The following is a 25,006-nucleotide window of genomic DNA, read 5'->3' on the forward strand; positions in this document are numbered from 1 at the left end:
GGGTTAGGAGGTTTCGATTTATTTGGGGGGGTTGCAGCTGACTGGCCAAGAAATCCTGAATGGAATCTCTCCCCCAGCCTGGCTTTCCAGTCTTGGCCTAAGGAAACTAACCCTGTCTTTGTCTTGCCTCATAGGGTGAATTTGATTCAAGAAATATTTAAAACAATCAATTCAACCAACTTTATTTGTGAAGCAAGGAAATAAAGGCTTACTTCTCTTAAAAAAGAAAGAAAGAAGGAAAGAAAGAAAGAGAGAGAAAAAGAAAGGAAAAAGAAAGAAAGAAAGAAAAAGAAAAAGAAAGGAAAGAAAGATTTAAAACCTAGTGTATTATTAGGCACAGTAGAGGGGGATGCCAACATAGATAAGACAGTCCCTGGCCCCAAGAATGTCACAGAAGAATTAGCTGAGCTGGTGTAATGCAGGGGCTCAGAGGTCCATGGCAGGTGTCTGTGTGTGTGTGTGTGTGTGTGTGTAGAATCACCTTCACTTCACATTTGGGCCCAAGGGGATCATGTTCCCTGCAGAGCCCTCAAGCAGGAAACCAGTGGCTTCACTGCCCACTTTTGGAATTCAGGCTTTTCCCCAGATAAGGCTCCTGCCTCTCACGACTTTTCAACTGGCCCAGTTGGTGGCAATTCTGCAACTTCCAACACAGGAGTTAGTCAAGGGATCCCACTCAACTGGAGACACAAGCTCACCTTTTAATGGCCTCTAACGCCTTCTTGACACCCCTCTCCTCCCCACCAACAATCCCATCCTCTTCGTTCTGTGTGCTCAGTGAACTCTAAGGGATAGCCGATCCCTTGTGTTGTCTATCTGAATTACTGCAGAACCCCTGGCTCCTAGCTCAGAGCTGGTAAGGTGCTCAGTCCGTTTTAGTCGAATGAATGGATGGAAGAATAAATGAAGTCCTTCCATGGAAGCTGGGCACACTTCATGCTTACTCTAGGAAGATGTTCAGATGGCCATGGTTGTTCTCCAAATGAAATCACCACTGTTCTCTCCCACCAGAGACTCTTACTCCGGACCCCTTTAGCCTTCATTTATTCATTGGGCCAATGTTTACTGAGTAGCTCTTCTGAACCAGGCACTTTATCCTGTGCGGCAAGGCAAATGTGGAGCCCTTCCCACCCACACATCTCCCTCTTCACACCCTGGCCCCCTCTTTTCTCCCATGCCACCACACACCCTGCCCAGCCCACTTACCCCTCTTCCTTGTTCTGCCTTTTACACAAGGATCCCATATTTGGGCTTCTCTGACCCTGTCAACCTGCACTGGACACAAAGGAGGGAGGAGGACTCCCAGCCTCTAGCGCCGGCCCTCAGCCCATCCTCCCACCCCACCCCAGGGACCTAGCCCAGCCAGGCTCTGCCCAGAATCCCAAGCCACCCAGCCTCCTGGAACAGCCCTGAACCTTGTTGACTCGTTTCAGCCCCTGGGGTCCCTGCCCATGGGCGTCCTGCCGAGTCCACCCGGTGCCCGGCCCCCAGCGCCCTGGCCCCTCGGTACTGCCTGCGGCGGGAGCTGCCAGCTTTTTGGAATTCCTAATGCTCCTGGCCCCGGTGATTGGCTGCTCAGCTCTGACCCCACTTGGGCTGCCGCCTGGTTGGATAAAAGGGGAATCTCCTTGGGGCTCCAGAGCATTAGACACCGGAGGGGGCACCTGGGACCAACTTCGCGAAGCGGGGAGCCCGGCGGGGGGGTGGGGGGAGCGAAAGACCTGCGGCCTCAGCCCCTCCAAAGAACCGGGAGATGACGGGGAAAGCGGGGGAAGCGCTGAGCAAGCCCAAATCCGAGACTGTGGCCAAGAGTTCCTCGGGGGTCGCCCCGGCCAGGTGCACGGGGTTCGGCATTCAGGAGATCCTGGGCTTGAACAAGGAGCCCCCCAGCTCCCACCCGCGGGCTGCCCTCGACGGCCTGGCCCCCGGGCACTTGCTGGCGGCGCGCTCCGTGCTCAGTCCCGCAGGAGTGGGCGGCATGGGGCTGCTGGGGCCCGGGGGGCTCCCCGGCTTCTACGCGCAGCCCACCTTCCTGGAAGTGCTGTCCGACCCGCAGAGCGTCCACTTGCAGCCGCTGGGCAGAGCGTCGGGGCCGCTGGACACCAGCCAGACGGCCAGCTCGGGTAGGTGAGGGCGAGGCTGCCAGGCTGCCTGACTGGGGGCAAGAGCCGGAGCTCCACGCCGTCGGCTTTCGCTGGCACCGCAAGGCCTCCCCCGGGCGCAAAAGTTCGCGCCTGGCCGAGGGGTCGCAGCTCCGGCCTGGGGCTGGCGCGCCCGGGGCAGGGGCCCGGAGGATGCTCCCGCTGGCCGCCTGGTTTCGGCCCCGGCGTTTCCGGCCTCCGCGCTGTTCTCCCGTCCACTCGTCGGGCCCCGCTCTGCCCCGGCGCCAGGTTGGGGCCCCACCGGAAACCGGGCTTGGCGTGTCGGAGCCCGTGGGGCGGGCTGCGGGCCCCCAGCTCCGCTCCTCCACTGCGGCCCCGGCCTCCCGGAGGACCCTCGCTCTGTTCCGTGTGCTGGAGGCCCTGGGAGGCGGGTGCCCGCTTCGGCCCCAGCCCTGGTATCCAAAGTTGTTGTTCCTTCCTCTTTTTTCTCCGTTCCACAACGCCCACGTTGGTCAGCTGGGGCTTATTTTTCACCCCACCCGCTCGGACAACCTGGCCTCTGCTGCGGCCGAAGCGGCCGCCGTTCAGTTGCTCCTAAACGCCACAATATATCCGATGCCGGCGCCTGCCGGCTCGGGGGGGGGGCCCCCGGAATGACCCCACCGCGCCCTCCCTGGACTGCTCTCCCGGCCTTGCGTCCCCACCCGCTCGGGCTCCGGCTCGTGCTCTCGCTCGGCAGTTCCCCCGATTTTTCGTTTATCTTTTTATTTATTTATTTTTATTTGGAGGGGCAACGAAAAGTGGCGCGTCGCAGTCTCTCCAGTCTCGAGCGGGGGCGCATTCTGCAGGCACGGAAAAAAGGGGCTGTGCCCGGGGAGACCCCAGCCCTTCCCGGCGCCCAGCTCCCGGCGCCTCGGCTCCGCTCCTCGGGGCCAACTTTAAGGCCCGGGGCGCCGGGGCTGCCGGCGCGGGGCAGGGCGCAGCGCGGGGATCACCGCCCGCGGGCCCCGCGACTCCCTGAAGCTGCCTCGCTCCACCGCCGTCCCTGCCCCAGGCGCGTTGGGGCCTTTGCCTCTCTTGCAACGAAATCTGTTCAAAATCTGCGGATTCGGGCACCGGCGCGGGTACAGCCAGCCGGGGCTTAGGGATGGGGTCGCCCTCTCGGAGGGCTTCCGAGGCGGGCAGAGCAGGCCCCCGGCGCTTCCGCAGGCGGCCCGGGGTGGGGCCCTCGCGGGCTTCGGGCGCTTCAAGTCCCCGGGCGCCGGCGAGCGCTCCCCCCATCCTGCCGCATGTGCCTCCGCCCGCTTTTCAGATTCTGAAGATGTTTCCTCCAGCGACCGAAAAATGTCCAAATCGGCTTTAAACCAGACCAAGAAACGGAAGAAGCGGAGACACAGGTAAGGCCCCTGCGGCGCCTTCTGCTACCTCTTCTGCTCACCCACTCCCTGCCGTGTCCTGTGTGGGGGTCGGGTCGCTCCGACCCTATTTTCGCCGGCTCGTGAGTTGAAACCTGAGGCTGTGCCGGGGCGGGGAGACCGAACGTTGTTTGGGGACATCCGCCCGGGACCCCGGCGTCCAGCCACACGGGGCGAGGATGGTGTGTGGCCTCCGGGGAGGCGGCACGGGGCGGGCTTTTTCCTTCGGGAGAAAGGAAAGGCCAAACCCGAGCCGGAGAGGGGCAGACGGCCCCCAGATTCGATCCCTGCGCCAGCACCTTCGGAAAGCCGCGCGTACCTCCCGCGCACGCCGGTCCCTCTGCCCTCGGCCCCCGGGACCGCATTCCTCTGCCGCGGCCCCTGTCCTCTCTGCCACACCCCCCCAGTCTTCTGCTCCCACCGTTCCCCAAATCTTGAGCGTGATACCTGCACTGATGGGAATTTTTCGTTAGGCTTCTGCTCTTTTGTGATCCTGAGACAGTCTCTTCCCGTCCCCCCGGCCTCGGTTTCCTCGTCTGTAAAATGCGGAGGGAAGGTGTGTGGACTGGCTGACCCCGCCAGCCCCAGCTGGAGTGGAGTGGGCTGCACTAGGGCACAGGCTAAAGGGAGAATTTTAAAAGATATGCCTTCCAACTGGCATTACTGGCACATTTTTGCAATGTAATAGGTGCTGAAAGGTAATTCCTGAAAAGTAAACCCTCTCCGCCCCCACCCCAGACTCTCACTCCTGTCCACATCCACTCCACAGCTACCCGGTCCTTGTAGGAATTTATGGGGAGGTTTTTAAGGAAATAGAGAAGCAAGAACCAGAAATCTGCCCGACTGGCTGCAAGCGCTGCCTCCAGACTCCTTCCCGGTGCTCACCCTCCGGTGTGTTTCCCCAAATCTCTCTCTGCGCACCAGTCTAGGCGGGATGTCCACAGGGTTCCTGCTGACTCTCCCGACATTTCTCCCCTGCGAGTTCTCCCTGCTGCATTCCACCCCATCCTCTTCTCCCCAATTCGTTCTCAGCCTCTTGGCACCCTTTCTCTGGGTACTTTTTTGCCTTTTCCTCTTCCTTAGCCCCTGAAAACCGCTCTATTGGCTTCCACCTTGTAAAATGGCTTTTCCTGGCCTCTAAGACCCCAATAGGTTCAGGCTGGAATGAGGGTGAACTTTGACTTGGTTTCTCAGTAACCCCGGCGGTGGTTTTGTTTTGTTTAGCTTCGTTTTGTTTTAAACGGAAGCATTGATCCTGGGTCACTTTGGACATTCATTCATCCAACACGTATTCATTAGAACATTCTTTAGTGCGCCCATCTCGTGCTGGTCCCAGGGTGGGCAATCCTGTCAGCCTCCCCGAGCAGGGACAGACCCGGGGACCATGGAGGGAGGACAGTTCAGAGTCCGGGCTGAACTGCTTCTGTGCTGGTATGGAAGGAGAAGCAGGGTTCACATAGCTAGGAGAGTTCTGGAAAAAGCATCCCCTGCATGCCGGAACAGTGTTTCTGTTCCAGGACATGTCCTTGTGTGGCACCTGGAGCTGGCTGACCCATAGCCCAAAGTCTATGCTTAACGCTCCTGACTGTCCTCCTCTGACACTCTCCCCTCTGAGGAGATGGTTGGGAGCTTTGGAGGCTTCTCAGTGCGACAGCATAACTCACCACCTGCCCTGGGTTTCAGGTTATGTCTGGTGCACGAAGGGAGCAGATTATTAGAGATATTATTAGAACGGCGACTGATTGCCAGTGCAGCTTTTAATTAGTAAAAAATATTTTTTCCTGAACTTCTCTCATTTGAGGATTTCAGGTAAGAGACCCTAGAGTCTGGTGATGAGAGATGGGCATCTCTTTTTCTCTCTGAAATATGCTGGGCTTAGAGAAGGGAGGAGGGATGGAGCAGAAGCCTTGGGAGTCTCTCAGATTTTGCACTTCTCTGTACTGGGAAAGCTCAGCTCTGCAGACTGGATGCAGTGGGCACCAAAAGGGGCTGGGGTTCTGCGCAAAGCCAGGAGCAGGGTTTGGATCCCACTTTGGGGATACAGGAGGCTCCCTGGAGGGCACGTCGGTGTCAACACAGGGATTCGCTCTGAGGCAACACTAAGGGAAAGTTTGGGGGATTTGAGGTTTTATTTTGTTTTATTTTTCCATGAGAGCTCTCCCATGCAGAGGCTGGCACTTGAATGGTTCTAAATCTCTAAATCTCTAAACGTCTCTTCTTTGGCTTTGGCCAAACCACAATACCTGTGTGACTTTGTTTCCCTAGTTTTGAAAACGGCTTGCATATTTCGATTGTTTATTTGGACGATCTCTTCCAGGGGCCGTTTAGTAAGTGACAAGAGCAAAATAGAAACCAGCAGATCTTCAAAATTCTGAAGAATTCACTTTCTGTATACATAAACATTCCATTCCCCCCTCCCAGGAGAATAGGAGAAACGATTTAGAATCAAGCCAGTCATTTTCTATAAAGGGCAGAATCTTTCTTCCTCACACATCCCTTGCATCATCCCCCAAGATATTAAAGCCGACACACCAGCACAAGGACCTACTGGGGCTTAAACCTATACTTTTCCCTTGTGTTGGGTAAGGGTGAAAGTGAGGGCCATCAGTGAAGGATTCTAACCAATCCCCCCCACCCCCCACCCCCCACCCCGTGCTGGTCCCAGGGTCAGATCCCAGAGGCTCAAGCGTGGAATGTACCATTTTTACAAATGGGTTTGTGGAATCTGGACTATAAGGTCTGAAAAGAGAAGAATTTGTGCCTTTAAGTGGATGTGTATAGTTCATGGAAAAAAGATGGGCTCCATGAAGCCCCTGATATTGGAGGTAAAATTTTGTGTTGGACCATATTCATTTGCACATTGGCCCAGGGCGAAAGAAAGGCCGTAGCTTGTACCAGATTTTTAAAACGGATCAGGACCCAAACAGGTCAATGGAAACTGCTCTGTGGGGAGTGGGGGCTGTGTAGGTAGGCTCTCTCAGAGTGAGAGTGACCAGAATGGACCGCCCCGAAGTGGAGGGGGTCTGCAGGCAGCTCTAAGGAGCTAGTAAATTTGGATGCTGGCCCAAATGCTTGGAAGGAGGGCAAGGTGTTGGGGTGCATGAGGAGGTGGGAGATTCAGTTCTCAGCTATACAAACACTGGGGTTGCAGTTGCATTTGACTTTCTGGTGGGTCTTTGAACTTGGATGTCATTAAAAGGTCAACGACCAAATAAAAAAGGATCGACTATTATACTACTTGCTGTCTGTGAGAGGAAACTGGGAAGCAGGTCCCAGGGGGCCAGAGGCTTTAAGTTATCTGGTGAGTCCCTCACTCTGTGCTTAGAAGGAAGAAGAAGGGCCTTCTACAGTTTTCTAAAATTTCTGAACACCCTTTCCCCCCAGTCGCTTCTAGAAAGACTCCCACTATGAAATGTCACCGACATTATGAAATAATGTCCTCCCAAGAAGGGCAGGGTGGATCTTCAGTGTTGAATGAAGACGAGTCTAGAGTGTTAAGCTATGAGTGTGTGTAAATATCTGTGAGCGTGAGTGTGTGTGTGAAGGAGTTTATGTCGGATTGTGCTGAGCCAGCCTGTATTTGGGGTCTGTCCAGGTGGCATAGAGGAGGTCCATTCTATCGTCTCTGGAACAGTGTCTTCCAGTTGCTGGATCCTGAGTGTGTCATTTTGCTCCCCGTAGGACAATCTTTACTTCCTACCAGCTAGAGGAGCTGGAGAAGGCATTCAATGAAGCCCACTACCCAGATGTCTATGCCCGGGAGATGCTGGCCATGAAAACGGAGCTGCCAGAAGACAGGATACAGGTAACAGAGCCCCAAGTCCCCCTCTCTCTCTTTCCCCACCCTCGGAGGCATTGACTGCCCCAGGCTCCCGGACACCTGTGACCCCCATCTCCCACCCCCCTGCTATGGGTCCTTATGAATAACAGTTCATTTAAGCTGACAGGTATTTGCTGAACACCCACCATGTGACGTGGGCACTGTTGGGGACCAGAGACTTAGATGACGTAGCCTGGCCTGCTGTTCCAGACCCTAGGCTTCCTGAGGCGTATGTCAGGCAGACCGTGAAGGGGCCTGTGGTGGGAAAAGGAGTTCTGGGTGGGTCATGGGCTCTCAGTGGGGTCTTTGTTGCGGTCAGTATCTCTTAGGACAGCCAAATGTCTGCTCCAAGGCCAGAGGTGGGGAGAGGGGGAGAGTGGCTTCCAGCCCTGACCCCATTCTGTTTCCCTTTCTTCCACTCCCCTGACCCATGAAGAAAAGGTTGCCCCCTCCCTTTCTGTCTACTCCCCACCACGTCCATCCACCCATCCACCGGAAGCTTCTTCTTCCTCTCACACGTGAACAGCTGGCCCTGCCCTGGGATGTGGCTGGGGACTTGTGCCTGTAAGTGTGGCTCATTGTTTTGTTTTTTTAAGATTTTATTTTTAAGTAATCTCCACACCCAACATGGGGCTTGAACTTACAGCCCTGGGATCAAGAATCACACGTTCCACTGACTGAGCCAGCCAGGTGCGCCTCTCCTAGAGAGTTTTGCGGCATAACCGGCCATGGGTCTGGACAGGAGTGTTCTCAGCTGTGGTGGGTGCAGGGCTTCCCTTCATCAGCAGGAAGACCTTCCCAAGGCCAGAACATCGCTAGCTGGGCAGGAGTGTGGCTGCTTAATGGTTTCTCTGGGAGAAGATGAAGTCGGATGGTTTTCTAGGCAGGGCCTCCATGACGCAGAAGAAGTGAGTGTGGTAGGAGGAGAAACATTTCCAGATTTGGATTTGCCTCAACTGGATCACATCCTTAAATGAAAGCTGCTCCCGTCAGTGGAATGGTCCAGAACAGTTCACTGCTAAGGCTGGGAAAAGTTGTTGGTAGGGGGTGTCCTGACTTCCTGAAACCCCTCCCAGTCAGGAACCCTGGGTCCCTAGGTGGGATATGTGCTGGGGGGAGAAGGAACCAGATAAGTTGTGGGTTGTTTTGTGCTCTCTCATTGGACAACCCGAGAATTGGAAATGAGACATGAGCTACTTTTCCAGAAGAGTCTTCCTCTCCCCTGGAAAGTGATATGGAATTTCAGCCAGTAGCTTTAGACGTTGGCACTAACAATGAGCTCAATTACTCATAAGCAGATTATCTGTTTGGTACATTATCCATGGTGGCCTGGATCCGTCATCCCCCACCCAACTGGGTCCAGTGGGGTAAGCCTGGGTGTTGATTCTGAATCGTATGTGTGCGCGTGTGTGTGCGTGTGCGCGTGCGCGTGTGTGTAAGCCAAGGCCTGATCTGGTCAACGTGCAGCGGTAACCCATACCTGGCCCTTCCTTAGCACAAAGTTAGCTATTACGAGCGGCTGGGGTGGACGGCTGAAAAATTCCCCTGTTGTCAGGCCTCACTTTTGCACCACTGACCAGTAGGAAGGAACAACTGTCTCTTGCGGTGGGTGGGTCGTCCTAAAATCTGTTTGGCCGTGGCGGTGACGGTGCCGGTGGTGATGGTGGGCGGGAGTGTGTGAGGGATTTGGGGGAAGGCTCTTCCTCAGCTATTACTGCGGTTGCCACAGATGCCCCCCCCCTTCTCTAAGTTGCCTGGGGGCGGCGGGGTGGGGGTGGGGGGCATCTATCCGTGGCGTCTGAAGCTGCAGGAACCAGCAAGGAGGAGCTAGGGTGTGGAGTAAATTGATTGCCCTTGGGACCGTGAGGACTGTAGAAATGGGAGAATGGAGACCAGAATCTCTGTCTTTGAGCACCACAGGGTTCTTTGGCTAAATGCTGCCTCCAGGAGGTGTTTGTGAGCTGTTAAATGTCCTTGCCCCAGGTGGCGGCCGGGGGAGAAAGCCTTAGCATGCGTCAGTGACAATCACAGCTGTCATTTACAGAGCAGTCTCCATGTGCAGGTGTTCTGAATACATGACGTGCACAGGGCAAGGGAGTAGGTAGGGTGATTAGGGGCACTGTTTCGGAGCCAAACACATCCTGGCTTCACCATTCCCAGCTGAGTGACCGGACAAGTTACTTGACTTGCAGAGCCTAAATGGGGATGATGGTGACACCTGCCTGTTGTGCAGATGCTATGCGCCGTGCGTAATGAATTCCGCGTGATGCCCGGGGAAATGCCCAGTGCTCACTCCATTTCAGCGCTGATCTCATTAAATCCTGGTGACAACTGAGGAAACGGAAGCACAGCAACTTGCCCAAGGCCACACAGCTAGCAAGTGGGTGGCACAGGGTTCGAACCCGGGTCTGCGTCTAAAGCCCGGAAGTTCACCACCTCCTCTTGAGCTTGAAGCCTGTGCTTTGACTTGAAGCTGGGGGAACAGAGATGGTTTGAGGTCAGGTGGGGACCTATATCAAACCTTTATAGAAATAACCAATATTGGGCACCTGGATGGCTCAGTCAGTTAATGGTCTGACTCTTGATTTCAGCTCAGGTCATGATCTTGCGGTTTCATGAGTTTAAGCTCCGCGCTGGGCTCTGCGCAGGCAGTGTGGAGCCTGCTGGGGATTTTCTCTCTCTCTCTCTCTCTCTCTCTCTCTCTCTCTCTCTCTCTCTCTCTCTCCCCTCCCTCCCCACTCACGCTGTCTCTCTCAAAAAAATAACCAAAGTTGGGGCGCCTGGGTGGCTTGGTCGGTTAAGCATCCGACTTCGGCTCAGGTCATGATCTCACGGTCCGTGAGTTCGAGCCCCGCGTCGGGCTCTGTGCTGATGGCTCAGAGCCTGGAGCCCGTTTCAGATTCTGTGTCTCCCTCTCTCTCTGACCTTCCCCCATTCATGCTCTCTCTCTGTCTCAAAAATAAACATTAAAAAAATTTTTTAAAAGAAAAAAAATAACCAAAATTTGTTTGAGTACCAGACATTATTCCTAAAGAAAAAAACCTCAAAAACTCACTCATAAAAAAAATTTTTTTTTGAATGGGCACATTCTTGTATATAAATTCATGGTTTGGATTCTCCGACTAGTGCTGTTCCATTCTGACTTTTTTTTTTTTTTTTTAGTTTTATTTATTTTGAGAGACAGAGAGAGCAACCGGGGAGGGGCAGAGAGAGAAGGAGAGAAAGAATCCCAAGCCTGATGAGGGGCTGGAACTCACGAACCGTGAGATCATGACCTGAGCTGAAATCTAGAGTCGGATGCTTAACCGACTGAACCGCCCAGGCGTCCCCCATTCTGCCTCTTTTAAAGGGATCCCTGCCCAAGGATAGGGAACAAAGTTTTAAGGAATTTTACTCCAGAAGATAGAAGATGTACCTTGACAGAAGGCTGCAGGGTGTCTCAGCCTGGAACATTTATTAGCATCCCAGGGCAGCTTTGGAAGACACCCATGCTGGGCTCCCAAGCCCAGCCGTTCTGGTGTGAAACCTGGGCACCTGTATGTTTTTGAAGCTCTCCAGGTGATTGTGGCCAGCCAAAGTAAAAATGCTGGGACAGAGGCTCAGGAAAGGAGTTTCTGCATTTCAGGTGGGTTCATATGAGTGGAGGGAAGTAGAGTTTGGGGTGACAGGGCGGGATGAGGGACAAGATGACCTGTCAGGTGTGCACGGAAGGATGCTGCCTGGGCTACTGGGAAATGTGGGCAAAGCCGCCCCCTACTGGACGTCAGAGGCTGCAGCAAGGCCCAGCTTCTCTGAGCTTGAAGCTGGGACAGGAAGGGAGACGCTGAAATATGGTGTCAGGAATGCTGAGCGCATGTGGAGTGTTAAGTCATTAAATCACTGCAGCAACGAGCCCAAATTAATCAGCTTCCAGCCGGCGGAGAGAGGAAAGAAGCTGGGTGAATGTGATGGGAACTGCCACATGGCCGACAGAGCCAGGCCTGACGGCAGGAAGACAAGGTTGGAGGGCGGGGCCTGGGGAGGCAAGTGCCCAGAATGTGCAGAGAGCATCCATTGTACAAGATGTCTCCTTTAGGGGGGACAGTCCTGGGAAACCCACAGAGGGTGTCCTGGGAGACCTTTGAGGGAAGGAGCCCTGGACATGTTGTCCGGTGGGAATGCAAAGATGGGAGCTTCCAGGACAGGAGGGAAGCCATGGGCACGACCACAGCTGCTCACGCTGGCCACACGCACAGCGAGAGAAATGGCTGACAGCCTTGCCTGGTCTGCTCCGAGTGCGCCCTATGGCAGAAGGGCACCTGTTTGGCAAGTACCCCTCCCCAGGTCTAGTCTATCAATGGAGGCACACACTCTTGGGACCCTCTCTGCCAGTTGTGGAGGCACCTGCCAGACTAGCTGTTGACAGCCAGAGGCATCCTACTGGGCTTTCTGAGCGCTGCTGGGGCACCACCTCTGAGGGGAAATGCACCAGGAAACCCAGCTCCTTTCCCAAGCCGGAAGTTCCTGCCTGGAGTGCCAAATCCGGCGACTATGGGCGTCACTTTGGGTCCCTGCTCAGGCACTCAGAGCCCTGCAGTGTCAGGCAGGTGAGGACCGTGACCTTTGCACAGGTTCTGCTGAAGAGTTCCAGACCTGACCGTCGCATGAGAGGGGCAGTCTCTTCTAGAAAGTGGGCAGCCAGGGAACTGAAGGAGTGAGCGACTGAAGGAGTATTCGGCGCTTACCAGAACCAAGAGACCAAGTAGGGAAAAAGATCTAAATGCTTAGAAGGAACCTCAGAGGTGGGAGCGGGGCCAGGAAGGACCTGGCTTTAGGTAAAAAGTTTTCCACTGAGCATTTTCTGGAAAGCAGAACCTCGTCTTGCTGCACATTTATCCACAGAATTCATCCAGCATCAGGCCAGGGGTCTTGAATTATTATTACGTGCCAGGCATTTCCCATGCACTGTTACGTTTCATGTTTATAACAAACCTTCAAGAGGGTGGTATTACAGGACAGATGAGGCACTCAAAGCTCGAAAGGCTAAGAAATGCACCCAAGATCACCAAGACCGTTGGAGGCAGAGCAAGGATCTCCAATCTAGGCTTCCTAGCTTCTGATCATGGCCAATTTGCAGGGCCTAGGCTTCCTAGCTTCTGATCACGGCCAATTTGCAGGGAGCGTTGGGCACCTGCATGGGTGTTCTCTTGCATTTGAGCCTCAAGGGCGTGCAATACCTTACACATGTGCTGAGAGCGGCAGGGAAATCCGTTGGGCCCTCTGGATGCCTAAGGGGAAACCAGAGGCTGCCTGTATTAAAATAGCATGGTTTGAAGGTTGGTTCTGTCTCTCTGCCCCTCTCCTGGAGTTACTATTGTCAGTCCAGCCTGGCTAAAGGGCATGCAGAGGAGGCCAGAGGGGCAGGCAATGCTGTTGATTAACGTTCCCTCTGGGCAGACTCCTGCTGCTATTCTGTGCCTCCACTGAAATAACAAGTTAGCACTTCCTGAACACCTACCTTCTGTGTGATGAGCATGGATGTTCGGAACTTTCACTTCTGTCATCAATCCTCGAACAACCCTGAAAAATAGGTATTGTTTTATATTTGAAGAGATGGAGACTGAGAGAAGGCAAGGAACTTGCCCCAAGTCACACAGCAGTCGTTGTCACAGCTGAGAATTCCAGTGCAGGACTGTCTGCCTTCAGTGCTTCTCGTACACTTCAAAGTTCTGTACACATGCTGGTTGCTTCCAGGAAGGGAAGAGAAAGGCACATATGAAGAGTGGTTAGGGTTGATGCTCATTCCTTGTCCACTTCCCTCCGAGGCACCACCGCCACCGCGCCCCTGCCAACTGTCCTAAAAAGAAATTGTCTTGGCTGTCCAGGTTTCCTCCATAAATTGGAGCAGCATCTGGTCTTTGCAGAGAGCCAGGCATTCCAGGAGCCCATAACCGAGGGTCCGGATGACTCCTGGTTTGAACGACCAGCTGGCACCAACTCCCCTGGGGATGTCTGTGGGCAAAGTCTGATCTGCAGACCGGTTATTCATTTGCCCAAATTAGGAGACCCAGGAAAATGGTTCTGTTTATAGGCCCCAGAGATCATCTGAATCCCAAGTCTGTACCCCCTTCTTTAGTGTTCCTATAAAAATGCTGTTTCCATGTGAGAGCCCTGCCCCCCGCCAGCTCCCTGCCCCCCGCCCCCCACCCCAAGCACCAGTGCTCATGGAATCCAGAGGAAGTCAGAGAGCTGCATCTTCCCAGGCATCCACACTGGTGTCTCTGCCTTTGCATACTCCACAATCCCTTCTCCAGAATCCATAACGCCAAACCATGCTGAAAACAGGGTTCTTTCCTACGTGCGTCATCCAAAACTCACTAATGGCAAAAACCAGACCCACCTTTATGCTCTTTAGTATTCCCTATGCTTTTATTTATCTGTTCTATTTTATTTTTTTAAATGTTTTATTTATTTTTGAGAGAGAGAGAGAGACAGAGCCTGAGCAGGGGAGGGGCAGAGAGAGGAGACACAGAATCCAAGGCAGGCAGGCAGGCTCCAGGCTCTGAGCTGTCAGCGCGAAGCCCAATGCGGGGCTCGAACTCACGAACCATGAGATCATGACCTGAGCTGAAGTCAGACGCTTAACTGACTGAGCCACTCAGGGGCCCCTATTTATCCTTTTTAGTATGAATATGCATATGCTTTGCTGCAGAAATCCAAACTAGTGAGTTTGATTATGGGTGTGCTGCTGCAGTAGAATGCCATGTAATGGTGGTATTTACATCACATTTTCTTTCTAAAATCCAAAACATGATGGAGTCTGGCTGCATGGGTTCCAGTTAAGAGGTTGTGGTCTTGTTGTTTTATAGTGCACTATATTCAAGCAAGAAGGTTAGCTCCTGACCAGGAAGTAAATGTCTGACTTAGATTCATAAAGAAAGCCTTCCCAACTCTCTGTGGTCAGACTCGGTGCCTCGCTCCATCGCCAACGGCTTCATCCTTCTGCCTTCTCTGAGAGGTGGATGAAACCAGAAGTCACTTACATTTTTATGTGAATTCGTCCTTTTAGATTTATCCTCCATGGAACAAGGCAGCTTGAGACAAGTGGGTACTTATAGAGGGCCACCGAGGGCTATTGGGAAGGAAGACAGGACAAGACAGAGGTCTCACAAATCGCAGGCACTGGGGTTGGCAGATAGTCGGGCAGAGCGCCTGCAGGACAGACAGGTGGCGCTGGGGAGGGATCTAAACAGCTTAGAGCCAGGCCAGGACGATGAGCGAGGTAGCCTGGGCTTGCATTGCTGATCTCCGCTCTGTAGCACACGAAGCGCAGCCATCTAGTGGCTTTCAAACTGTATAAACCCTTTCCTTGGCAGGGGCCCTCCTGGCGGTCCTGGGTCCAGACCAGGGGAAAGGTCCCCCACATTGGCTCCGCAGCTCTCCAGGAGGGCCCGAGCAGGAACGGCAGGTGCCAAACCCGGTGGTGGCAAAAGTGCAGCTCGTCGCAGGCGGCTCCACCCAGGGTGGAACTTGAGAGACAGTTTTCTAATTGCGGGTGGCGAGGCCCAGGGCGTCTTGGGCCTCTTCTCTCCCATTTTTATGGGTTCCTGGTTGTTTACAAATGGAGATGTTTCAAAACAGGGTCACACACATTTGGGTCTATTTAAAGGTGTGCGTGGAGCGTGCGGTCTTTCCGCAGCCCCGCAGAGGGTGTCTGTGACCGCGGGGCTTTGGGGAGGTTGTCAGGAGGCGAGGCGGGGCTGCCGGGGCGCCCTCTGCTGGAGGCGGCCGGCCGCGCGCAGCCGTAGACTCGCGGCTACCTGGGGCCGTCGGGGCTCTCACTGCGCCACATAGCGGCGGCGGCGGGAACGGCGGGGGCGTGCGGATCCGAACCCCCGCCCGGGGCCTCCCGGCGGCCGAGGCAGCAAAGGGTTAAACTGTCAGCGGCGCGATGTTAAACAGGTGTCAAAGGCGCCCCATATATCTGCAGATTGAAATCAAATTCTTTGCCGTATAAAAAGATAAATTACCCAGGCGCTGCCGCGCGTCCCACTCATCACGCCAGCGCCAGACGGCAAGCAATTTTTTTTTTTAATGTGCTAACGACCTAATCAAGCAATCAAGTCGGAGAAGATTGCAGAGTGACCCGGGCAGCCATCTGCCGGCGAGCCCCGCATTCATTTCCCGCGCCCCCGCGCGGGGTGGGGGCTGGGGTGGGAGCTGCCGGGGGGAAGAGGGGAAAAAATCCTAAACAAATTAACACCCAATTTTCCCCGTCTAATTAGTTAAATGAGAAGTGTTTGGGGTCCCCCGGGGAGGGGGAGCGGCTCGCGGCGCGGCTCGCGCTGCCTCCCCAGCATTAATTAGTGCGGGTCAATGCCGCGGCTCCCGAGAGAGCAGCCGCTTTAATTTCCCGTGATATTTCAGTGCCTGAGGCCCATCGATTCAAACAGAAATTAACTTATTTTTCAATCAGCCCAGGGCTGCCCCTGGGGTGACTCTTCTTTTGCCGCCTCCTGAATAGAGCTGGAGCAATTTTTCATCAAAAGCTGAAACCTCCGCCTCCGGGGGAGGGGGAGGGGCCCGGAGGGAAGGGCGGGGGACCCGGCGCAGGCGAGGGAATGGAAATCGCAGAGGAAACTAATAGATTTTCCCGGAACCCGCCTCTGTCCTCCCCCTCAGCCCCCCACTTCCCGGGGGGTCTCGGCCGTCTCGCCATCCCGGGGGTGAGGGCCCGGAGGGACTGTGAGGGGGCCAAGAGGGGGCCGTTGGCCGGGCCTGGGATCCTAACAGCGCCCACTGGTTTCTCCAGGGCCTCTCACCTGCTTGAGGGACAGTGCAGCTGTCCCTAGCGCTGACTCCTGGCAGCTGCCGGAAATCTCAGAAAAGCTGCTTTGGGAGACCAAGGAATCTCCCTTCCCCCAAACACCGGCTTGGAGTGCTATGGACACCCCGAGGGTACCCCATGCCCTGTACCAGTCAGCTTTGGGGCCAGAGAAACAACCTCTAGGGTGCCCCCCACTGCACCTTCCAAGGTCCGCACCCCGCTTTCTCTGCACACCAGGAGAATTTTGTCTTCTAACCTGACTGAGGGATGGATGTCCAGCTCCCTTAAATGTCATTCAGGGTTAGATCCAAAACTGTGGGGGAGAGGGTGAATGGAGGATGAATGGAGGGCAGAGGAGGGCTTAGCCAGGATAGGGCAGAGAAAGGGGGCTGACTCAGTCCTCCTGGGAGTGTGTCCCCCAGCTTCATGATCCCTAGGTGCAATGCCCTTTGCTGCCTGGGTCCACACTCGCTCGCTTCCCAGACAGCTCCTGGCCCCTGGAGTTGTGGTGGAGAGGGAGCCCTGAACAAGAGATGCGTTTAGCCCAGCCCTTGGAAGGCATTTGTCCCTCTGCGAGTCACAAAGAGATTCTGTTTATATGCTGGAGGCATGCACACTTGCAAGAGAGCTATCCAGGTGGGGCTTCTCAGAGGCGAACTGAGGACCATACTGGGGACTGTCCACCTGCAAGACCCTGTCATGAGGCCTCTATTCCATCACCTTAGAACTGCTTCGATTTAAAAAAGAAAAGGGGGCGCCTGAGTGGCTCAGTCCGTTGAGCGTCCCGACTTCGGCTCAGGTCATGATCTCACAGTTCGTGAGTTCAAGCCCCAGGTCAGGCTCTGTGCTGACAGCTCAGAGCCTGGAGCCTGCTTCCAATTCTGTGTCTCCCTCTCTCTCTGCCCCTCCCCCACTCACAATGTGTCTCTCTCTGTCTCTCAAAAATGAATAAACGTTAAAGAATTTTTTTAAAGAAAAAAGAAAAAGAGGGGCACCCGAGTGGCTCATTGGGTTGAGTGTCTGACCTCACTTCAGGACGTGATCACCTGGTTCTCAGGAGTTCTAGCTCCCCCTAGGGCTCTCTGCTGTCATTGCAGAGACCACTTCGGATCCTCTCTCCCCATGGCTCTCTGCCCCTCCCCCGCTCGCACTCTCTATTCCGCTCTCAAAAATAAAAAATAAAACATTTAAAAAAAATTCACCCATCATATTCTTACAGGACTGGGTGTCCTCATTCTGGGCACTCGGAGCCTGGAGGAACCCCAGGGGCACCATGGGGCGGGGGAGCTTAAGTAAGGACACCCTGCCGGAGAGACCAGCCACAAGGGGATGCAGCTGCCAGCAAAGGGGTGGGGACCTTCCCAGTGGGCACACTGAGGTAAGAGCCTGGCCTCAGCGTCTCTCAGAACACGCCCCTGACCCGTTCATCCTCACTTGCAGGTCTGGTTCCAGAACCGCAGAGCCAAGTGGAGGAAACGGGAGAAGTGCTGGGGCCGGAGCAGCGTCATGGCGGAGTACGGGCTCTATGGGGCCATGGTGCGGCACTCCATCCCCCTGCCAGAGTCTATCCTCAAGTCTGCCAAGGATGGCATCATGGACTCCTGTGCCCCGTGGCTGCTGGGTAAGAGCCCGCACCCTCCTTGGGGCCCTGCCCCTGTGGTGAGGAGAGCGGGCTCCCTGGAGGAGGGGACAGAACCCAGGAGCAGGGAGACCTGGCCACAACAGCCTAGCTGGACACAGGCACTCCAAAACAGCCCTCCTCGTCATCCTTAGGAGGCTCAGAGGGCAGGTTGGGCCCAGGGCTCGGTGTCTATCCCTTGTGCCCCCCTGTTGGGTGGCTAGGACTCTCATCCCTGCCAGGCCCCGGAACTTGGGTTCTTTTGTCTTCTGATAAGGGTGTGGCTGTCGCCCCAGGGTCTGTACCTTCCTCCCCCCCTTGGCCAAAGGTGGGCTTGTGGTGAGTGAAACCGCCCCTCTTGAGGGTTCAGGGGACCCCTAGGTCCCTGCGGCCACCATTCTGGTTTTTCCCAAAGGACTTCTTCCCCCTTAAATCTCTCCTGCCATCTTCCCCCACCTGCCCTCAAGGCCTATGTCTGGTAAGCAGCACCAGCCTATCGTGGGGTTCTAAGACCTGGAATCCTGGGAGGGAGAGATTGGTGGGGGGGGCAAGTGCTATGCTTAGGAAGGGACAGAATAGGCTGCCCAGTGCCCAGGTGCCGGGGAACCTGACTTGAAGAAGCCCTCTGCAGGCCTGGTGCCCGGCTGCTGGTCTGTAGCCCCATCCCCTGGCCTCCCTCCCGCTGCCCCAGCCCCAGCCCCTGGGACTCGCGTGACTGCGGTGTGTGAAGTAAGGCTTTCTGCTCGTCCTTAATTCTGGCCTCTCTCTATCTTTGCTGTTTTCAGTTCAAGATGGCTTTCCCAGGCGCTTTTCTAAACCCGAATACCAACAATTCTTTTTAGGGATGCACAAAAAGTCGCTGGAGGCCGCAGCGGAGTCGGGGAGGAAGCCCGAGGTGGAGCGCCAGGCCCTGCCCAAACTCGACAAGATGGAGCCGGAGGAGCGGGGCCCCGACCCTCCAGCGGCCATGTCCCAGGAGGAACTGAGGGAGAACAGCATTGCGGCGCTCCGAGCCAGAGCTCAGGAGCACAGCACCAAAGTGCTGGGGACTGTGTCTGGGCCCGACAGCCTGGCCCGGAATACCGAGGAGCCAGAGGAGGAGGACGCCATGGAAGAAGACAGGCCAGCGGAGAAGCTGAGTCCACCACAGCTTGAGGACATGGCTTAGGTCAAGGGCACGCAGCTACCGGAGCCCCAGGACTCTGCTCTCTTCGGGGCCTGTGGTGTCGGGAGGTGTTCTCTGAGGCAGGGCCCGGGCCTGGCCTCTGCCCCCCTCCCCCGGCCCCACAGGCCCTCCATGACCCCCGGGGTGACTTCAGGCACAACTCAGTTCTGGCCGAGGCTTTGGGCCACGCGGAGACACCCCCTATCTGGTCTTGACCTCTCCAGCATCCTCCCCTTCACCCCAACAGCCCTGCTTCAGAAGCCTTCTTGCTGTCCCAAACCACCCCTTCAAGCCGCTTTCACTCAATCTCTTGGCGACTCTCCCTGTCCAAATCCACCCCTTACTCTCTGTTCTCTCGCTTGCAAGAGCCTCCCCTTCCCAGCTCTACACCTGCTACGGATTCTGCTCTGGCCGGGTCCAAAGCCCACTGCTGCAGACTCATTGCCTGCCACGGCGGTGACGGGGATTGAGGACCCGCACTCTGACACCAACGTCCTGAGCCCCCCAGTCTTCAGTAAAACTGCGCTCGCCAGGCCAGCCTATTCCTTCCTGAGGGCCCGGGCCTGGGCCTCTGCGGTGTGGATGTGCTGCCCCGCAGGCCCAGCTACAACCTCTGCCCACGGTCCAGGTTGAACTTGGAAGGTCTCAGCCTGAGCCCCTCGGCCACCCTCTGTCTCATGCCCTCCACGGTCACCCTTAGGAACCTGCCGGCCCTCTCCACACCCAGCCCGCCCCACCATTCCCCCCAGCATGGGTCCCAGCACCGCACGGGGCCATGTACAATATCTGTAGAGTCCTGGGCCTGGGCCCTGCAGCCAGGGGGTACACGTCACAAGTGCTGTGGTCATGGCACTGTTGGGGAGGCCGAACTCTTATCCGGAGCCCTGGGGCCTGCGTTCTGAAGCATCCTGACCCCCCTGGTGTGATGCCTGTGACCCTGACTTGCCATGCAAGACACCCTTCTAGAGCTTCTTGCAATTTATCGGTTCGCATGTGTCCTGCCTTGGAGCACCCCAATCCAGCTGTAAAATGAACCCATAAGAAGCCACAGATCTCGACTCCACTTGATCCAGACCATCCTCGGGAGGCCAAACTTGGAGGGGGCCTGGGGCTATTATAGGCATCAAGGAGTGGTCACCAGAAGGGTGAGAAAGAGAAAGGGCTCAAAGGAGAGCAAAGCAGGAGCCGGTGTTCAACTCAAACCATGCCCGGTGTATGCGTGTTGTCTGCCCGCTAGAATAGGAGGGACATAGTGACCGTGTAGGAATAGGTGACAGGGTGCTTCTTCCTGTCTGCGGATGAGAGGAACTGTCCGTACGGGTGGCCTCCCTGCAGCTGCCCCCGGGGCCAGATGCAGGTCTCCCTCACCCCCCTGACATTTCCCTCTGCCATGCCACCCACCTTGCAGGGAATACCTCGCAAGAGGAAGGTCTGAGACAGTGAGTTGGGGTTTTAATTCCGTATCAACAGTTGATTTCTTCCTCATCCCGTTCATGGAACTCCCCCCTCTTCTTCTTCTCGTCTTTGTCCCCAGTTGGTTTGAAGTGTTAGACTGTAGCCCCTGCCGTGTAAATACTGTACATAGAGTGGGAAGAAAGAAACTTGATATTGAGGTGTTCGAAATACGGAACTGTAATAACTTCTAGCTCTTCCAAACCTGTGATTTCTGTGCCATTTTCTGTAAAGACACAAGTAAGAATAAAATTGATGTAAAAACGTCAGGGGAGGAGGGATCCAGGAATCCTCCGTGGGTGAGGATGGTGTACGTATGGGTAGCATAAAAAGTAAATCCATGAAGGCATTTTTAAATCAAAATTACCAGATTCCTCTTTTGAAAGTACTCCAGCCGCACTGGCACCGTGGCCTGCCTTTCTCCACTGAGCGGACGCCCCCTTCCAGGGTCACTTGTCACCGTGATTTGGGACCCTCCTCCACTGCAGACACACCTGAAATATCCCAATCCCGCCTTGCCCCCCACCCCCACCAGAGTACCGACTCCCTCCTTTTGTGTACATGTGTGCACTCTTAAGATCTTGCCTACAACCCAAACGCAACGGCAACATGTGGGAAAGGCCGCGGTCTCTGGAAGTAAAAGTCAAACAAACCTGAGCTAAATCCTGTTAAAGAGACAGGAAGTAAACGTGGCAAAGGACTGCATGAAATTGTCCACAGACAGCTGCGACCCGGTGGCTCCACGATGTGCTGGCTGGAATTGCAAGCTGCGGGAGAGGAGGGAGCTGGCCGGATAGCTTCTCTTTGAGCTTTCGGCTTCAGAAATCTCATAAGACTGTTTGAAATTGCCTCAGATGTGGAACTCCCTCCCAGAAGAGATTTTCCTGGCAGGCCGTCGTCAAAGGAGAATGACAGGGAGCCAGTAGTCCCCGCACCCTGTCTTGGGAGTGGGTATAATCGTCCCGGACCCCGATCCTTGAGGGCACATGTGGGAAATCTCCAACTGCGATGTGGTGAAGGGAAAGATCCAAGAGCCTGGCTTCAAGTCCTGCCCGCACAGGCTCCCCTGGGCCTTTTCTGAGAAAGTCAGGTCCCTGTCGGGCTCACTGTGGCCCCTTGGCCTAGGAATGCCCTTCCTCCACCCTGCCCGCCCCCACCACTCCAGGAGAGGCACTGCTACTTACCCTACAAGCCTCCTCCTTCGGACCAGAGCCTTCCTGATCCTCCAGGGAGAGTTTATAGGAGAGTTCTTTTCTAGCACTTGAAGACGCCTAGACATCCCTCCATTACGGTATCGTGTGTAATTTCTTGTAATCTTTTGTTTTCAAGTCTATCTTCCTCACAAGACTGATTTCTTCAAGGGTGGGGATTATATCCTGTTCATCTTTTAACCCCAGGAACCATCAAAGGGCCGGACAATCTATCGTTGAATGAACGGATGAATGTTCTCCCTCTAACTCATCCATTTATTCAATCATTTAAAAACATTTATTGAGAATCTCCTGAGTACCAGGCAGTGGGGCAAGGCAGTAGGGATATGGTGGTGGCCAGAGCAGTCTTATTTGGAGGGAAAGAGAGATAGAATTCAAGGAATCACAGTAATAAGTCGAACACAGAACTGCCAATGTTCTAAGGCCTTGGAGGCGTGAGATAGGGGGCCATGAAAGCATATCTGTGGGACTTGAGTCAAGGTGTTGACCTCTGTGCCTCTCTCCTGGGACTGATAATGTCTGTCCCTCCAATGTCATAGTGTTGTGAGGAAGCAGCAAGGAAACTGGCAAAGGTGCCACACGAGCACAGGGGAAGCGGGGGAGGGGGGGCACACCCACATAGTCTTCTTAAGCCCAGGGGCCAACCTTGGCAGCTGCCCCCCGCCCCCACTCGGTTAGATCCGGGGGACAACTGGGATGCTCAGAGATTTGGGAGATGACAACTGCCCCAGGGGGTTGCCTTAGGAAGAGGCATGCTGCTTTCTGCAGAGGGACCCGTAGACAAACCCACAGGCAATCAGTGAAGGGAGAGGTGGGGACACTGCGGAGAGAAAGCTAGGACCAGGAAAGGAAGGGCTTGGACAGCTAGGGGCTGAATGAAGGGAAATCCTGCTCAGCGCTGACTGCGATTCTGGGAAGGACTTTTCCCCAAAGATCCTGCAACCCAGCACCTGGAAGAAAGGCTTTTTTGCAGGCTTCCCAGGCCCAACAGGCTACCCACAGAGGGCTGCATGTGCCAGGAAGAGCCTGGCAGGGATAGATGAGGAGTCTGGCTGGTGGCAGGAGGTCGGACGGACCTCTGGGGCCTGGTCCATCCAGCTTCCTCTGTCTCCTGAACCCCCAGATCACCAGGGGCCTTGGAGTCTTCCTTCTGCTCCCACCAGGGCTGCAGGGCCCTCTCCTCCCCGACTGTCCTGGGGACCTGGGGGCATGGCACCTGGGTCATCAGCTGTAGCAAAGGTACGCATACAAATGGCAGATGTGAATCATCGGGGAACCTGGCGACGGGTTTATGGGAACTCTCTGTGCTGTCGTCACCATTTTTCTATAAATCTAAAATTATTGCAAAAAAAATTAAGTTTATTAACAAACAAACAAACCAACAAACAAAATAAAAACTATGGGGCACCGGGGTGGCTCAGTCAGTTGAACATCCAACTCTTGATTTCGGTTCAGGTCATGATCTCACAGTCATGAGATTGAGCCCGGAGCCCAGCTCTGCGCTGACAGCACAGAGCCTGCTTGGGATTTTCTCTCTCTCCCTCTCTCTCTCTGCCCCTCGCTTGTGCTTGACTCTTTCACTCTGTCTCTCAAAGTAAATAAATGAACACGAAAAATGAAATTTTTTAAAGACCAACTAGCTTGTTTTCTAGAGGGAAAACAACAGATGGCTCCTTTGGGTTAGAACAGGTACAGGGGTGCCCCTTTCCCTCTCTCTGCCCCAGGGTTCTGCTTGCTGAGTTGTCCCCATCCCTGATCTCCCCAAGATCACTCAGACACCCAAGACCCACCCTCTGGGGAGCTGAAACTGAGTCAAGAGCCACTAGCCCCAAATCGTCCTGTCTCCTGTTGCTTCCTCAACTCAGGCAGCAATGACATCTCTGGGTTGTCACAGCTGAGCGGGCCCAGCAGTGATCTGCTCACTTCTCACTCAGATCAATCCCTTCCAAGGCTGACTCTTCTCAGTGGGCCTCAGCCTCCTCCTCCCTGGCCTACGCCCAGCCTCTGAGGCAAGGCCCCCTCCGCTTTACCTGCAAGGCTCCGCTCCCAATTTGGATCTCAGGGAGTTTGACCCGGGAAGGGGACGGGGAGTGATGAGGTGGCCTCCTGTTGAGCTGCAGAATGGCACAAGGTGTCCTGTGTGCCCACACAGGTTGGTATTCACCTCGCAGCCTCGCTTGGTGCTCAGGAGGCCAGAGAAAAAAAGGGTTGACCAGGGTGAACTCAGATGGGAGAGGCAAGAAGAGGAGAAGTTCACCTATTTCCTCCTCACAGCTCCCGTGAAGCAGAACCAGAGCGGCGCTTACCTGCCCGGAAGTAGAAACAAAGGGTTAAAAGTCAAATCTGGGCTCCGCCAACAGAACTTCGCCGGTGAGATGACGACCCAGGAATCTGCTCGATGCGCACGTTTATGAACAAGATGTTAAGACAAGTGCTGAGCCGAACGGCAATAGGTACAGGAGAATGTTCGAGGACAAGCAGGCCCTCTGACACGGGTGCCACTTTCTCCTCCTCACACGCTTCTGTCTTCCGTGATGTCCTGTGAGCCGTCCAGCTGAGGATTCCAGGAGCAAGAGCCCAGAAAGAGAGGAGCAGAGTAGCACAAAAGGCAGGAACTGACTCTTGCTGGAGCCGGGCGGACAGCCCTCCTCCTCGCGGGGATCACTCCTGTCTGTCTGCCAGGCCCACCGCCCAGGGAGACAGCCCCTGGAGCAGAGTGCCAGCTAAAGACAGGAAGAACACCAAGGTGGATCCAGGACACCCCAGTTGAAGTGCAGCCTCTGCTATTCTCTTAACTTCTTCAACACTAGCACGCTCGTCTACAAACCTGCAGTCAGATCAGGACCTCGCGGGGATGGTGTGAAGGGCCAAGGAGGCGGTGAGATTGTAACGCAACCCAAGTTCCTCTGACTGATGCGCAGCCGAGACCATCCCCCAGCCTGGAACGTGCAGCAAGCAAAGTATCCATTTCCAAGGCAGGCCCCTCCTCCAAAGGAGGAAATTCAGGGAAATTTACAGGCAAATGAGAAAGGTCTGGGTAAAAAGTTGCAGTTGGGGGGGTAGTCCCATTTACCTGTTAGTTACTGGTTTCAAAATGGTGTGCACTAAACTCTTCTTTCTTCTCTTATTGAGTTTCTATTTAAAAAAATTTTTTCCCAGGACACCTGGGTGCCTCAGTTGGTAAAGCGTCCGACTTCATCTCAGGTCATGATCTCGCAGTTTGTGAGTTCGAGCCCCACATTGGGCTCTGTGCTGACAGCTCAGAGCCTGGAGCCTGCTTCCGATTCTGTGTCGCCCTCTCTCTCTGCCCCTCCCCCACTCATGCTCTCTCTCTCAAAAATAAACGTTAAAAAAAATTTCCCACCTGCTACCCTTTTTTGGGCGTGGGGGACTTTGACTAGCTTCTTGAGTTGAACA

General features: G+C 55.0%; 1 protein-coding gene across 2 annotated transcripts; it reads left to right on the forward strand.

The window, feature by feature from the left end:
- The first annotated feature begins 1,368 nt into the window (after positions 1-1,368).
- On the forward strand, positions 1,369-20,741 carry VSX2 (visual system homeobox 2). Of its 2 annotated transcripts, none has more exons than XM_043556610.1 (5): positions 1,369-2,123; positions 3,415-3,499; positions 7,199-7,322; positions 17,584-17,764; positions 18,547-20,741. In XM_043556610.1, exons 1-5 carry the CDS (start codon positions 1,754-1,756, stop codon positions 18,927-18,929), a joined length of 1,143 nt encoding a protein of 380 aa, XP_043412545.1. In that variant the 5' UTR covers positions 1,369-1,753; the 3' UTR covers positions 18,930-20,741. The 2 variants fall into 2 exon arrangements, with proteins under 2 accessions (XP_043412545.1, XP_043412546.1); XM_043556611.1 differs by having other exon boundaries at positions 1,374-2,123; positions 18,604-20,741.
- Positions 20,742-25,006: the final 4,265 nt, after the last annotated feature.

This window comes from Prionailurus bengalensis, chromosome B3 (genome assembly GCF_016509475.1).
Source record: "Prionailurus bengalensis isolate Pbe53 chromosome B3, Fcat_Pben_1.1_paternal_pri, whole genome shotgun sequence".
Classification (NCBI taxonomy): domain Eukaryota; kingdom Metazoa; phylum Chordata; class Mammalia; order Carnivora; family Felidae; genus Prionailurus; species Prionailurus bengalensis.